Here is a 15,051-nt window from a genome sequence, read left to right as displayed (position 1 = left end):
TCTTCCCAACTTCAGATAAGAAGTCTGCCTCTTAATCAATCAGGCTTTGCTTTCATTCTATGTTCTGAGGCAATAATCCCTTTGTTTAACCAGGTGTTTCCTGAAACTGGGTGAGTGGCAGCTGAACCTGCAAGGCATCAACGAGAGTACCATCCCCAAAGTCCTGCAATACTACAGCGCTGCAACAGAGCATGATCGCAACTGGTACAAGGTCAGTAAGGAAAAAATTCTGGGCACCATTGCAGAGAGATCAGTAAATCTGATCACATCCCATACTACAGGAAAGGAAGGTGTTCACAGGAAGATCTCCTGTAACTATCTACCTTGTTACTGCAAGTAGGATTAAAAAACCATAGAAGGTAGCCCAAGGCAACCATGAGATTCTTGTTTAGAATTTTATCTGCCAAACGATTGAGTTTCCATTCTTGCCTTTGGGACTTGCTCTCCTGTCGGTTAACACTGAAGGAGAAAGGATAATCTAAATGGAAAAAACTTAACTAGTTCTTAGTCAGTATACTTGAACTAGGAAAGCAGCCTTGTTGCTAATTCTCCAAAGAGCCTTTGATTTCAGGGTTGTGAAATTTCATTTAATATTTGGTGACAGATCTTTTAGGCAGCTATCTCCTGTACGTCTTCCCGTTACACCTTCCCTAGTCCTAACACATTAATCTTACTTTAAAGCTTTGAAAAATTAAGATGTATGTGAATGGAATGTGATTTAATTTTTGCTACAGAGCTCCTTTGCCTTAATATCCAACAGGGAGTTTCTGGCCAAGAACTCACCATGACGTTATTTAAGATAAGACAGTTAAACTACATGCGATGACAGAAAGCAAAGCATTGTGTCGTATGCAGGGTATTACTTAATATTGTTGTCCGTGGACTCAGAAAGGTTGGATTATTGTCCCTAATATTTAGAAAGTACGGGTTGCAGAAATAATTCATCTTCCTTCTGACTTCTGTTCTCTTTTGTTGGCAGGCCTGGCATGCCTGGGCAGTGATGAACTTTGAAGCAGTACTTCACTACAAACATCAAAACCAGGCCAGAGATGAGAAGAAGAAACTACGTCACGCCAGTGGAGCCAGCATCACCAGTGCTAACACCGAGGGCAGCAATAGTGAGAGTGATGCAGAGAGCACAGAGAACAGTCCCATCCCATCTCCAGTGCAGAAAAAAGTCACTGAGGTACCCTTCTTCCCTGCTTACGTTGAGAGATTGGTACTTGCTGCTTTAGATGCAGGAAGATGTTATGGCAGTATGTTATACAACCTACTGTGTATACCTGGTTTGTGGAAGCTGTCTGTATATATATGCTCTTAGTTTACAGCAAAAGTGAGGAAGTTCAGGTTTAACTCAGTCTTAAGGGAAGAGGACTAAATTAATGCAAATGATCATAAGTTAGCTGTGAACTAAAGCAAAGGCATGGATGGCGATCATAGGTGATACGATGTGCATTAACAAGTTCTGCTGCTTAATCCCTTCATGAAAGACTGTGAGGAATCTCTCTTACCAATTATAGGAGGGTTGTAGTTCTTAGGCTGCTTTGCTGTCCATAGTTTTGCCAATAAACTGAAGTATAAAAACACTTCACAGTATGTTCCCTGTCAGGCTGAAAGACCTATGTGTAGTCAAGCAAAACGTAGATTTCAGGAGCAACGTCTCCTGTGAGGAGTATGAGCAGAAGTCAGCTATAATGTGGATCTTTCCACTTGCTGAGTTTAGGATTCGTGTGGACTGATGTGCTTGTGTAGAACTAATGCAGCATTTTTCATTCCAAAAGGATTTATCCAAGACCCTCTTGATGTACACAGTCCCTGCTGTCCAGGGTTTCTTCCGATCCATATCTCTATCTCGAGGAAACAACCTACAAGACACTCTAAGGTACATAATAAAACACATAGTAAATGAAATCCAGCTGATAAGGGCACGTGGTTTATGATTAGGTAGAACCTGTTTCTGCTCTTTTTTGTTATGGTTAAAATAAATGAATACTTCAGTCCAAGCTAACTTATGTTAGATGGATTAGCCCTTATCCTACTATCTCTAGGTTCTGGGAAGAAGAGTCACTTGTAAATGGGTCTGAATGTATTTGACTGGAATGGGTTTTTTTGTTTCATTCCTAATGAATGTATTTCACTTTTTCAGAGTCCTTACTCTGTGGTTTGACTACGGTCACTGGCCTGATGTGAATGAGGCTTTGGTAGAAGGAGTCAAGGCAATCCAAATAGACACTTGGCTGCAGGTAAGGAACACAAAGAGCTAAGACAAATCTCAGTTCTGGGGGGAGCTTGTGGATTTATTACATGGCATCCAAAATGATCCTTTGCTAAGCAATCCTCTGTAGATGACTGATGAGAGCAGCATGCAGTACAATTTGTAACTGCTTTAACGAGCATCTTGAACATAAACATGAGAAACATTCTTGCGTGCATTTCTGTATTTATATGCAGGTTAGTGCATATGAATGAGAAAATTAAAATTTTAAAATTAAAAATTACGTGCATTCAGTGGTGATCAAATATAAAACATCACTGTGCTTCTCTGATGGAATTCAGACAGTCTATTTCAAGTTTGTTTTGTAGAATGACTCTTGTAAATAAATAAAAAATAGGCTTTATTTCTTATTTGAGTGTTACACTTCAAGACACATCTTAACTCTTTCCATAAGAGGATCTTGTAATGGTTGTGCACAGAACACTTGTCATCTCACTGGGCTATTCTGCATTTCTGACGCTGGAACGTGGTGTTATCCTCTGACCATCTCAAAAATGGGTGGTGGGTCTCTCTGTCTCCTGTAGAGACTGAGGTCTCTAGCAGAGGGCAGAACAGCTTGTGACCTAAACGCATGAGGTGACAGGGATGTTTATTCTACTTATGCTTACCTCTAGGTTATCCCTCAGCTCATTGCAAGAATCGACACCCCTCGACCATTAGTAGGACGTCTCATTCATCAGCTCCTCACAGATATTGGACGGTACCATCCCCAGGTAAGCTTTGGCTTAGAGGAGGCATTTCCGTAGCCTGATAGCCAGTTAAGGCATTTCCTATGTTCCATTTCACCTAGCCTAGATACCTGCACTGGAAGTCACAGCAAGTGAGAATAGTGCAGATGGGGACTATTTTGGCTGCTGCTTCTTTCACCTCAGCGCTGTTCACATAAGAATGGAAAGAAGAGGTGGATAAGCCACACAGCAGGGAAAGTTCTCTCTGTCTAATAGAATACTGGGTAGTGCAAATCACCTTCTTCAGTCTCATTAAGTGACTATTAAGAGGCTACGTCACAGATGTTTTATCTGAATTTCTTCCTACGGCGTGGAAAACCACAGAATACTGAAAACAGTTTTTTGTTGATACAGGCTCTCAAAGTCTTCTGCTACTCAATGAATTAGTAAGCTTTTCAGATTGGAAGACTTTGAATAGCAAATTCCTATCGCCTCTTTCCAGAAGCAAGCTTGCTTTCTCTTGTCTAGCCCTAGGGCTGCTATTTATTAATGCTTTGCTAATCTTTCAATTTACATGTGGTTCTAAAATATTATTGGCTGATATCCCTCGTAGGCTTTGATCTATCCTTTGACTGTGGCCTCTAAATCTACAACCACAGCTCGCCACAACGCTGCAAATAAGATCTTGAAAAACATGTGTGAGCACAGTAACACTCTGGTGCAGCAGGCAATGATGGTGAGTACTTACTGTACCATAAAGTGCTTTGTGTTTCAGGAATGGATGTACCACAGGTATAATAACACAAAATGCCTGTTCTTTGTTAATTTTGTTCAAGTACAAAATTAATTTGGTTTTTTTTTGCATTTGGAGGAAGTTACAGTATTAGTATAATTTCAAGAGAATGCTTTAATTTAAAAAGGACCTTAACATTCAAACATTGAGTTCTTATGTCTCCTAATAAATAAATTTAGAGAACAAATAAATGAAGAATCATTGTTTTATAAAGAGATATTTTTTGCTTAATGAAAAGTGGAAACAAAACTTACCGAGCATAGCATGGAAAGAGTAATTTAATTCATTTGCTAAATATTTTTATGAATATATGAAAAATAATGCTTTCAGGCCAAGCTACACAAATATATAGAAAATTTCAAAGGGAACAAATAAGGTGAGACAAGCCTGATTGGCTTCTTGCAGAAGAAAGTGAAACAGAATTGTGGGAGTTCTTGTGGCTCCCTCTAGCTGCCAGCAACAAATATTTCGTAATGATTAGAGAAGAAAGTAGTTTCTCATTTGTAAGTCAGTGTACAGTCATAGTTTTTTCTTTAGGTGTTTAATCTTTTTTCCTGACTTAAAACAGGTGAGCGAAGAGCTAATCCGTGTAGCCATCCTATGGCATGAAATGTGGCATGAAGGGCTGGAAGAAGCATCTCGTCTATACTTTGGAGAAAGGAATGTGAAGGGAATGTTTGAGGTGCTGGAGCCACTTCATGCAATGATGGAGCGTGGGCCTCAGACTTTAAAAGAGACATCCTTCAATCAGGTATCAGCTAATGGCCAAGCGCGTCACCTTCTGCATGACCCCAAAAACAGGCAGGACAGCCACCTGCCCCGGATGTGTTACGAGGACCTTTCTGTTGGGAGTCATTATGTTAGTTGCAGACTTCATTATTCACATTTATCTTCAGATCTGCGTTGCTTTTGGTGACTTTAGGGGCCATGGTAGTACAGATTGCCCTGGAGTCATATATTGGCTGGGTGTCTGATGGGGTCTGGAAAACATACAGCTGCTCTGCAGCTAATTCTTCTAACTCCAGTCTGCTTTGCTTCGTGGTAACCACTAGCACAGGCAGTAGAGATGACCCCTCTCAAGCCAGCAAAAGGAATTAATTAGGCTTGTGAGCCTACTGTTAAAGGGTGATTCTGTTCATTCTGTTACTTCCTATCATGAAGTCCGTCTGTGAGCAACATTGTCTAATAGTCTGTTTGTGAGCAATGTTGTCTAATAAACTTAGTGCATGTCTTGGATTCAGGAATTTCTGGATCTTTAATTCTGATATGCTATAAAAACGTGAGATCACGTATTTGTAATGCCATCTGAAAATAGGCTGTAGTGCTCTGTGTAGGTATTAAGTGGTCTCCACCTGTTCCGCTATAGTCTGTAGAAATGTTTTTTTTTCTTCTGTTGTTTTTCACTTCCTCCTTAGGCCTATGGCAGGGACCTAATGGAAGCTCAGGAATGGTGCAGGAAGTACATGAAATCAGGAAACGTCAAAGACCTAACTCAGGCTTGGGACCTATATTACCACGTATTCCGGCGTATCTCAAAGCAGCTGCCTCAGGTAGGGGAGAGGTGCAGTTCTGTTGTGGGTCTTAAAGTGCAAGTTGTTAATACCCATCTTTGTTTCATGTTTTCTGATTATTCAAAACATTCAAATTCAATATTCTGGAAATACTTGCGTATGATTTGATGCAAGTTTGCTGCTCATGTAGCACTTGCTGCAAGCATCTGCAGTATTGACAACTGACTGAACTGTTCTAGATCCTTCGACAGCATGAACTCTTCAGATGTTTCAGTCAGATTTAACTGAAATACTGAAGGGGTTGTATTTCTTTTGGTTTTGGTAGCTCACTTCTTTGGAACTACAGTACGTGTCACCAAAACTCTTAATGTGCCGGGACCTGGAATTAGCAGTGCCAGGAACGTATGATCCCAACCAGCCCATCATCCGCATTCAGTCTATTGCACCCTCACTGCAGGTCATCACCTCCAAGCAGCGGCCCAGGAAGTTAACGTTAATGGGTAAGAGAGAGCAGTTTTCACTTAGCTATTCTAGTATCTAAACAGTTGTTGCTTTTATGTCAAACTGCATATTTACCAGGTAAAACCTCTCCAACGTTTCCTTTCAAGTGAGGTATTTCTTAGTGGTCAAATCAGCCTGACTGCCACACTTTTCAGTTCATGGGTGCATGTGTACTTACTGTTGTCTGTCTGTTCAGCAAGAGCGAACCTTTGTGCATTAATTCTTTTGCAGGAAGCAATGGGCATGAGTTTGTGTTCCTTCTGAAAGGTCATGAAGACCTTCGCCAAGATGAGAGAGTGATGCAACTTTTTGGGTTGGTCAACACTCTGCTAGCAAATGACCCAACTTCTCTTCGTAAAAACCTCAGGTACGTGCTGTGGATGATCACTGAATGTGCTTATGCACAAGTGACACCCTATGTAGGTGCAGTTTCCAAGCAACCCTTGGCACAGCCAGCTGGTTTGTGAGGAAATGGCAAATCTTGGTAGTAAGATAATTTAAAAAAAAAAAGAGAGAAAGAAAATAAATAATCATAGAATTTAAACTTGGAGGAAATGTATCCTGAGGGGCTTGTTTGTTTTATTTGATGAAAGTCCCATCTCATAAATAGTTATGGTCTTTGAGGCAACCCCTACTTCAAGATAGCTTGAGCTCTGCCTTAGGAACCTGAGAACAGGGGGTTTTGTCAGGGATTTTTTTATTATAGTCGGTAAATAGCTTGGTGAATAGTCACTGACTGCAGTTCTGTACAGTGCCTTTCAAGCATGAACATATCAAATGTCATGTGCAAATAATAGATCATGGTGGGTGACATAACATGTACCTTCTAAAAGCAGTCTTTCAGTGAAACCCACGTAAGCTTTGAGGATGTCTGTAGATTATCTGGCAGAATCTACACAAATGGATGTTTCAGGCCTGTTTGAAAAGAGGAGAAGCAGAGCAACTACTCAAGAGACAAGTTGGATCAGAATCAGATTAGTAGTAGTTGTTTTAAGCATCTTGAAATGTAATAATTCACAACATACAACTCTGATTCTCAATTTTCTCCTGTAGCATCCAGAGATATGCTGTTATTCCACTGTCTACAAACTCAGGCTTGATCGGTTGGGTCCCCCACTGTGACACACTGCATGCACTTATCCGAGACTACAGAGAGAAGAAAAAGATCTTGCTCAACATTGAACATCGCATCATGCTGAGGGTAAAAGGGCAAAGCTGGCAGAGGTTTTGGTGCTTCTTTTAGGACTTCAGTGTCTTAATGAAAAATAATGGTGTGCAGCCTGTTCTTCCTTTGCTTGTTTTCTGGTTGTTACTGGTACTAGTAATAAATGCAAAAATATCAGATAAGAGTTATAAAATGCTACCAGAGGTAAGATTGGACATAGGCTTATTTGTTTCTCCTTTCCTGTTTTAGCAGTGACCACAAGTTGTTACTATCTGGTGACTAAAATGTGTTTGGAATTTTGCATGGCTATGACGTGCCTTATACAAGGTGCCATGCTGCTGGCGGCATTTACAAACATTGTGTCTAAGCAACAGGGCCAAAATTAGACAGATTGGACAAACCAAACATTACTGGAAAAGTTGGAATTGCCTGCCAAAAAGGAAAGCATGTGCTAACCCAGAAGACTTATTTGGATAATGTTTCTTGAAACATATTTACTTTTGCAATATTTTAATTAAATATGGACTTCGTGGATGCTAAATCATTTGCTATCCTATTTAAAATGAATTCTTCACTGTTGGGTAGTCGTCTCGCTGTGTTTGGGACCATACTGGTCAGTCTACAAATAATTTAATATCAAGTTTATATTGAAATTATTTGTGATTACTGTGTTTCTCATAGTAGAACTAGGGATTACTGGAGGTGGGGTTTTTTTTAAGTGCCTGAGTGTCATTTCTCAATTATAGATGGCTCCAGATTATGACCACCTGACTCTGATGCAGAAAGTAGAAGTATTTGAACATGCTGTCAATAACACAGCTGGTGATGACCTTGCCAAACTACTGTGGTTGAAAAGTCCAAGCTCAGAGGTGAGTTCAGCACATGTAATGGCTTGTGTTTGGCCGTCAGCATAACGTGGAGTTACCTCCTCTGCAGAATGAGTGAGAGATGGTGTTTATTCATCATAAACTCTAAATGAATCACTGCAGAACATGTATACACACATGTGTATCCCCTCACAAGGGGCCTTATAAGGCTCAGATCTCCGTGGCTGCCAGAGTGCAGCCCAAAGCACAAGGCTAGAGACTCCATATACTGTGCATGAGGAGAGAAAAGGAGGAACTTCACAATATATTTTCTTAGTGGCTTAGACATCTAATTCAAGGCCACAGGATGTTTGAACACCCTCGGGTTTAGGGAGTGTATTGAACCTAAGCGTATCACAGTTTCGCTTTGTGCAAAATGCAAGTAGTTAATGTATAAATTTAAAATAGAAGATGAAACATGCAACATGCCTGCCTGGCGTTTTCTATTTTGTCTCCACTTGTAGGTGTGGTTTGACAGAAGAACAAACTACACTCGTTCACTAGCTGTCATGTCAATGGTTGGGTACATTTTGGGCCTTGGGGACAGGTAAGTCAAACTGTAAAGGTTTCTTTTAAATAAAAGCACAGGCTGTGTAGGCCTATCAGTTAATTCCTTGGATCTGTTACATAAAGATGTTATGATAACACCTTTCATTGTGGTTATTGCTGAGTTGTAACGATACCATCTTTCAGGATGTAATTGTGCTGCCATTATTTTCAGCGCTGCAGGCATGAGAAGTAGGGCTTCTGTATCTTGAGTACAAGTAAGAGTTTCTTCCATTTTGAGAGGAATACACACATCACACACCACAAGTTCTAATTTTGTCCTTTCATTTTGCTCACAGAATGGGAAATCTTTCTTCATTCATTCTATGAAACAGAAATATTGTTGACTTTTGCCACCAGTCTGTGTGCTTGTGTGTGCAATGCAGCTGTATTCTGGAGGAAGATGTACAATCCAAATGGCTTGGGCAAATAATAAAAAAAAAAAGATAAAATGAAAAGATGTTTGATTTAGTATACGGCTTACTGTCAAAAGGGGACATCATAACTTCCAAAATACTTTTGAAGACAATATATTTTAGATTTAAGGCGTGTAATGCAAAACCAGCTAAACACTCAAATGTTTTTGTAACAAAAGCTTTTATTCCCAAACTTAAAGGTCTTTATGTTGAAATTACAAACCTCTGGAACTTTAATTTAAACAAAATTGGAGCAGGTCAGCATGAATAGCAGCACTGTGGTTTTCCTAGTCTGGATTGATTCTCTTCTTTTGGTGGTAATCCAATTTGCATTACTTCACCTCTAGCATAATTCATTACATTTTTCTATATTGAAAAAATGAAAAAGCATAAAACAAGTAGAAAAATGTATCCTAACTGAAAAAGAAGTGTTCCTATCCAAGAAATGTAGTGATGGTTCTGGTCCAATAGGCTTTTTATCTTCCAAGGTGAGATCTCGAACTCTTGAGAGGTAATTACAAAAATAATGTGATAGATGCACTGTCAGGAAACTATTTGTTTCATCCTGAGATTGAAGATCTCAGGCAAGCCAGCTGTCACTGGCTGTTCTTCTTGATGAAGATAAATATCATTTCAGACTCGAGCTGCTGTGATTTACTTTGGCTGTTTATAATGGTCTGTCACCCTGTTTTTTTCTCCTACTGCTTCATCCAAGACACCCCTCCAATCTGATGTTAGACAGACTGAGTGGAAAGATCCTGCATATCGACTTTGGGGACTGTTTTGAGGTAAGTCTTTGAATTTCGCTCTCTTTTGGGCTTCACTTTACCTCCAGGCAAGGTGAAAATAATAGACACGCTATCTCAGAGGCATGTCTTGGGGATTAGGTGACCACTGAAACAAGCAAAGAAGTGCTACCATCGCTTTTCCATAAAATTTCTTGGAGCAATTTAAGCTGCTGATAGGCAGTCTGTGTTACTTGACACTAGCAGCTGGGCACATGCTTGAGCTTTCCTTCTGTTATCAAGTTAATTATCTAGCTTCTCCCAAAACTTTGTGGAAACTGAGGAACCTAAAGCTGGGACTTTATTTCCTATTTGGAGCACAGCCTTCAAGATTGTAACAAAAACCCCTCAATACTTATTAACTCTTAAATAATGAGTTAGGTGAGGAATAAGTTAGCTATTAATTTACTAATTCTTCATCATCATGTGTTTAGGTTGCAATGACAAGAGAAAAGTTCCCGGAGAAGATTCCATTCAGGTTAACGAGGATGCTGACAAACGCTATGGAGGTAAGCATCCCCTCTTTAATATGAAGGGGATTGTTCCTAGGCAAAATGGCACCCATTTCTCAGTTTTTCCTGTATTTTCTATTGTGGCTAAGTCTCTCTACTCCTGTAAGAACCAGAGGTGTTAATATTTCAGCTACGTTTTCTTTAAATTAAAATATTTCCTGTGATTTTTACAATAGATTACAGTAGAAAGCAACTTTTTAAGTAATGCAGAAAAAAATCCTGAAATCCCTCCAATTTCTTAGGCCTTCCTTAGTTTCCTCATTTCATAAAAGCTGTTTGCATCAACCAGGTATGTCCAATGGCACGGTACTTCACGAAGATATCTTAGTGGCAGAAGAGAGGTTCTTAGTTTGTAATGAACGTCTGTCTCATTCTCTTAATGCCCAAAGCGTAGTGAATTCCAATTCAGAGCGGAAGCCACTTCCTGCGCCCTGAATGTTGGGTTTGGAGTCGCACGGTGAATGAAGCAGCACGGTTGATTCATTTCTTTCTCTTCTGAAGGTGACGGGCCTCGATGGCAATTACAGAATCACCTGTCACACAGTGATGGAAGTCCTGCGCGAACATAAGGACAGTGTCATGGCTGTGCTTGAAGCCTTTGTGTATGATCCATTATTGAATTGGCGGCTGATGGACAGTAAGTGATTCTGATAAAACAGTGACAGCAAGAGAATAATCAGTCTGATTTCATACAAGAAATCTGGAAGCCTGAAATCCAATGCCTGTTTGAAGACAATCTGATGAAATTGTTGGTTTGCATGTGCTCTTTCTGTGTGCACGCAGTTTTAAGGACTGTAATTTGAAATTACCACAGTGGTTAAAACTCTTTTGCCCTTAAACACAGACACCAAAGAAAGCTACAAGCAAAATTGTTTGGGTTATTTTTGTATTAGTTGTCATCAGGCAACTAAAAGCTGTTTTCAGGTGACATAAAATATGGAGAAAGGCTGTCAAATCTGTATTGTTTGAGGACAAATTTGCTATGAAATGCTGAAACTCCAATTCATACTTTTCACCTCCTTGTTTTCTTGCAGCAAACACGAAGGGCAATAAGCGCTCGCGAACAAGAACGGACTCCTACTCAGCTAGTCAGTCCGTAGGTGAGTAGAAAAGCTGGTGTATGTCGTGAATGTTTGGAGCAGGTTTTTTTTTTAGTAGTGCACAAGATTGAGTAAATATTTTCAGTCTCTTCTCAAAGGTAGACAGATAAACAGCTTATTATCAATAGCTTTAGGACTGCAAGTGGTGAGTTCAGTACTTTGGCTCAAAAAGCAGATGCTCCTTTACAGTTACATTAACACGCTTCTGGAGCACATAGGAGCTGATGTAATCCAAGATATAATTGATATGTGATAATTATTTACTTAGCTACCAAATATTAGTGGGCAAAACCTTGTAAGTAGTCATCGGACTGAACCGAGAGCTTTGCATTGAATCCTAGCAGTTGTTTGCTTTTGGACTGCAGAATAGGGACAGTGATTTGTATGGAGACCTCTACAAATAAATATATCTATTTGATTGTAATTTTAGTTTAATTGTATGTCGTTTCAAAATATCTTTCAATTACACTTTTATACAAAATGTTCCTAAAAGCTGGACCAGGCCTTTCAGTATGTTAGCAGGGGAAAAATAACGCTCCTGTGACATGCTTCTGTCAGTGACAGAGGTGTGTGGAACACTTGGTCACAGTCAAATTTGTTTTTCAAATGAGCTGATTAACAGTTTTGTTAATGTTTCCAGAAGAATATTATTTCACCCGTTTTTCAGCTTCACATTTATGCTTTTATGTTTTCATGGTTTTTTTCCAATAGAAATGTTGGACAGTGTGGAATTGGGTGAGACAGCCCATAAGAAAACTGGGACCACAGTGCCTGAATCCATCCATTCCTTCAGTAAGTGTCATTGTTGTTTCTATACTGATGTGGGAATTGTTCTCAGATCAGAAAATTGCATCATGATCCAGATACAGTTACATGAGACGGGACAGATACAGTTCTCGTCAGCATCAATGAAGAATATAATTACCTGGGTTCTCAACTCATTAAAAAAAAAAAAAAAAAAAAAAGGTGACAGAAAATGTACCGCTATCTGGGTTTGTTTGCTCTTGAGATGGTATTTGTGGTATTTGGGAAGGCTGGATGTAAGAGCAGTACAAATGCTTTTATTGTTCAGATGAAGTCCTAATTCTCTTTTCTACTTCTGCTTTTTAGTAGGAGATGGTCTAGTGAAGCCAGAAGCTCTAAATAAAAAGGCAATTCAGATCATCAACAGGGTTCGAGATAAGCTCACTGGTGAGCATGTTTTTATATTTATATAAGATAAATATCAAATCTGATGAGATGGATCAGCACTATCTTTAGTGTTTGTATTTTGTGTTAATCCTTGAAGTTAATACACTCTGCTCAAGTGGATGAACCATTTTCCTGTTTTTGTCTAACACCTAAGTACCTGCATTTAGATACAAAGGACCCTGATTTGAAAAGTACACTAGTGTTTGTAACTAAACAGACTTCGTATTTTGTATGTCTTAGCTTGTTAGTGGAAGTTGAATTTCTGCCCTCCTGGATTTATAGCTAGAGCATAAAGTTGCGAGATGTTATGCTCCTGAAGTTTGTAAGAAACTACACACGCGCACACCCCCACCTGCCAAATAATGTACTTGAAGGGATTAGGACCAGGATTCCAGCTACTGGAAAGTTATCCAATTGTTTATCCATTATTTAGAGAAGATAACAGAAAGAAACCATAATAATTGGGAAAATAGAGTTCTGGGCTCTGTATGCCTTTACAGGTTCTCCATGTTTGGAAAATTTTGCGTTTTATATACTGTAAGGGAAGGCTAGTTCAAAGTCCTGTCGGTCCTTAACTTGCCACCCAGAAGCAAGTTATGTTATATGATTTGTGACTTGCATTTATGGGGTTTTTTCACCCTTTAATTTCAAAGGTCGAGACTTCTCTCACGATGAAACTCTTGACGTACCCACACAAGTAGAATTGCTCATTAAGCAAGCTACGTCTCATGAGAATCTGTGCCAGTGCTACATTGGATGGTGAGTTTGTCATTCAGCTAAGCCTTTGCAAAATTCTTCTCTGAATAATCTGAGCAGAGACCAGCTAAGGAAATGTCACTGGGGTAGGTAGGGATATGTAAGAGCCTTACCATGTGTGGCATCTGCTCCGGTAAATTTTGCAAGCCTGTGGCAGCGATCCCACGGACAGCCCTCTGTAAGAGAGCTGTTGTTGTAAGTAGGGACAGGGATTTTAGAACATTTAAATTGCAATCAGCTTGAACGCTTTAAGCATTTGAAATATGGCATGTGGTGGTCACTGATTTCAGGTACAGTGAAGAGCCACATGTTCTAAAGTAAACAAAGATGATTACTGTCACTTTCGAGAGTTAGCTAACGTTGGACTGTAGTTAAGGAAATGGATCTTTTTAGCATTTTTAAATATTAGTTATCTGGAAAGAAGCATGGGGATCACTGACAGCTTTTCCTGTATGAAAATGGTGCCTAGTTAGTATGGAATCTCAGTCTTTCTCAGTGTTGCCTTTGTGAAACTATATGCAAGTCAGTGTTACTACAATGTCTCTGTTTTCTTTAGGTGTCCTTTCTGGTAACAGAAGATTCCAAAGTATCCACAGCCTTTTATTCTGGAGGCTTTTGCGCTCCAAACTTGCTCTTCTACAAACACAAACTGAACGTTGGACTGAAATACAGCCTTTGTCAAATATTTTGAAATGTAAATGAAAAGAGTTATTGTATATTAAAAGTTGGTTTAAGCCAATGTATAGCTGCTGTTGGAAAAATACAAGCTGTCTGAAACACAACACTTGATTTGGGTTTCCAGGACAGCGAAGACTGATTGTACCACAGATGTCTATGGTTCCACTTGGTCTTTGGGGAACTGGTGATCCATTGAAAATAACTATATACGGGTTTTGACTTACTTTGCAATGTAACTAAGTCATTTGCAGATTAATTATTGCCCTGGTCAGTCCTGTGGTGTGGCTGCAGTGAGCTCAGTGCGCTTGTGCAGGAGGCTTCATTTGGGTTTGGGCGTGAGCTGTGCAACTGGAAAGAAAGAAAAGCAGAACTTTACCTTTTGTTTCATCCTGTTACCTTGTTTTCAAACTCGATTATTGCCCCAGAATTGGAAACTGTACATGCTCTTGTTACACTAGCGCAGGAGTCGTGCTTCAGGCTAGATCGGGATATTGGTGCAGATCTGAGAATTGAAGTTCTCGAGCTGAGCAGAGTCGGGGGCCTCTATGCGGATTGATCGGTGGCAAACTGGATGCAGGGTACCAATGAAATACCACTTGGGAGCTTCCCGCGGTGTCTGGATTAAAAAGCAGTGTTGGGGAATAACTCGGGGAAGTTAGTACTTGGCATAGGAGGCAGACGGGGGGAAGAACTGGTCATAACTTGAAACAGAAAATAATGGTTATTAAACATGAGGCGAAGATAAAATTATGATTTATGAATTAAACGTATTAAAAACGATGCACAAAATACAACAGAGTAGCCACGTTTAGATGCCATGTTGTATTTGAATATTTTTGTGCCAATAAATTACACCAAAATGTAAACATTTTGACTGTTCTTGTTTATTCCTAAGTATACCTCTTAGGAAGAGACAGGGAAGCAGATTAAGATGTTATTTTTTTAAGTGTCCTGTTGCCATGGATTTGACTTGTCTTTTTCTGCTATAGTTCCCTTTTGATAGCACCTGGAGGTGAAACTACCAGGACTGAACGATGTCTGTCACTTGTAGAACAGAAACTTGACCATTCAACCCCTAAATTCTAGTTTCCAGCAGATGCGATGTCACCCGTGTGGTAAGAACATCAGCTTTCTTGGTCCTCGGGGTGACGGCGGCAGCTGGAGGGACAGCGTGGGGTGCGTGGCTTCCCCAGCCCTTCTGTGGGTGCTGTGCCCCAAAAATGGGGAACGGGGAGACGGCAGCCAGGGGCTTTGGGTGGCAATGTCCCTGTCCCCTTCCCAGGGCCTG

General features: G+C 40.0%; 1 protein-coding gene across 2 annotated transcripts in view; it reads left to right on the top strand.

The window, feature by feature from the left end:
* MTOR (mechanistic target of rapamycin kinase) overlaps window positions 1–14,629 on the top strand; it is a 66,755-nt gene extending 52,126 nt beyond the window's left edge. For both annotated transcript variants that reach the window (XM_074609470.1, XM_074609469.1), the window contains 21 exons: window positions 94–211; window positions 980–1,186; window positions 1,782–1,882; window positions 2,147–2,243; window positions 2,890–2,988; window positions 3,557–3,679; window positions 4,305–4,487; window positions 5,152–5,286; window positions 5,573–5,747; window positions 5,980–6,115; window positions 6,802–6,949; window positions 7,660–7,782; window positions 8,244–8,326; window positions 9,457–9,529; window positions 9,961–10,035; window positions 10,540–10,675; window positions 11,073–11,138; window positions 11,850–11,930; window positions 12,249–12,329; window positions 12,983–13,088; window positions 13,642–14,629. In XM_074609470.1, the coding sequence (XP_074465571.1) occupies window positions 94–211; window positions 980–1,186; window positions 1,782–1,882; window positions 2,147–2,243; window positions 2,890–2,988; window positions 3,557–3,679; window positions 4,305–4,487; window positions 5,152–5,286; window positions 5,573–5,747; window positions 5,980–6,115; window positions 6,802–6,949; window positions 7,660–7,782; window positions 8,244–8,326; window positions 9,457–9,529; window positions 9,961–10,035; window positions 10,540–10,675; window positions 11,073–11,138; window positions 11,850–11,930; window positions 12,249–12,329; window positions 12,983–13,088; window positions 13,642–13,657 (2,362 nt within the window). In that variant the 3' untranslated portion in view covers window positions 13,658–14,629. The remainder of the gene's footprint in view (window positions 1–93; window positions 212–979; window positions 1,187–1,781; window positions 1,883–2,146; window positions 2,244–2,889; window positions 2,989–3,556; window positions 3,680–4,304; window positions 4,488–5,151; window positions 5,287–5,572; window positions 5,748–5,979; window positions 6,116–6,801; window positions 6,950–7,659; window positions 7,783–8,243; window positions 8,327–9,456; window positions 9,530–9,960; window positions 10,036–10,539; window positions 10,676–11,072; window positions 11,139–11,849; window positions 11,931–12,248; window positions 12,330–12,982; window positions 13,089–13,641) is intronic.
* The last annotated feature ends 422 nt before the right edge of the window (window positions 14,630–15,051 follow it).

The sequence above is a fragment of the Larus michahellis genome, chromosome 16 (genome assembly GCF_964199755.1).
Source record: "Larus michahellis chromosome 16, bLarMic1.1, whole genome shotgun sequence".
In the NCBI taxonomy this organism is placed as follows: Eukaryota; Metazoa; Chordata; class Aves; order Charadriiformes; family Laridae; genus Larus; species Larus michahellis.
This window is presented reverse-complemented; position numbering and strand designations above follow the sequence as displayed.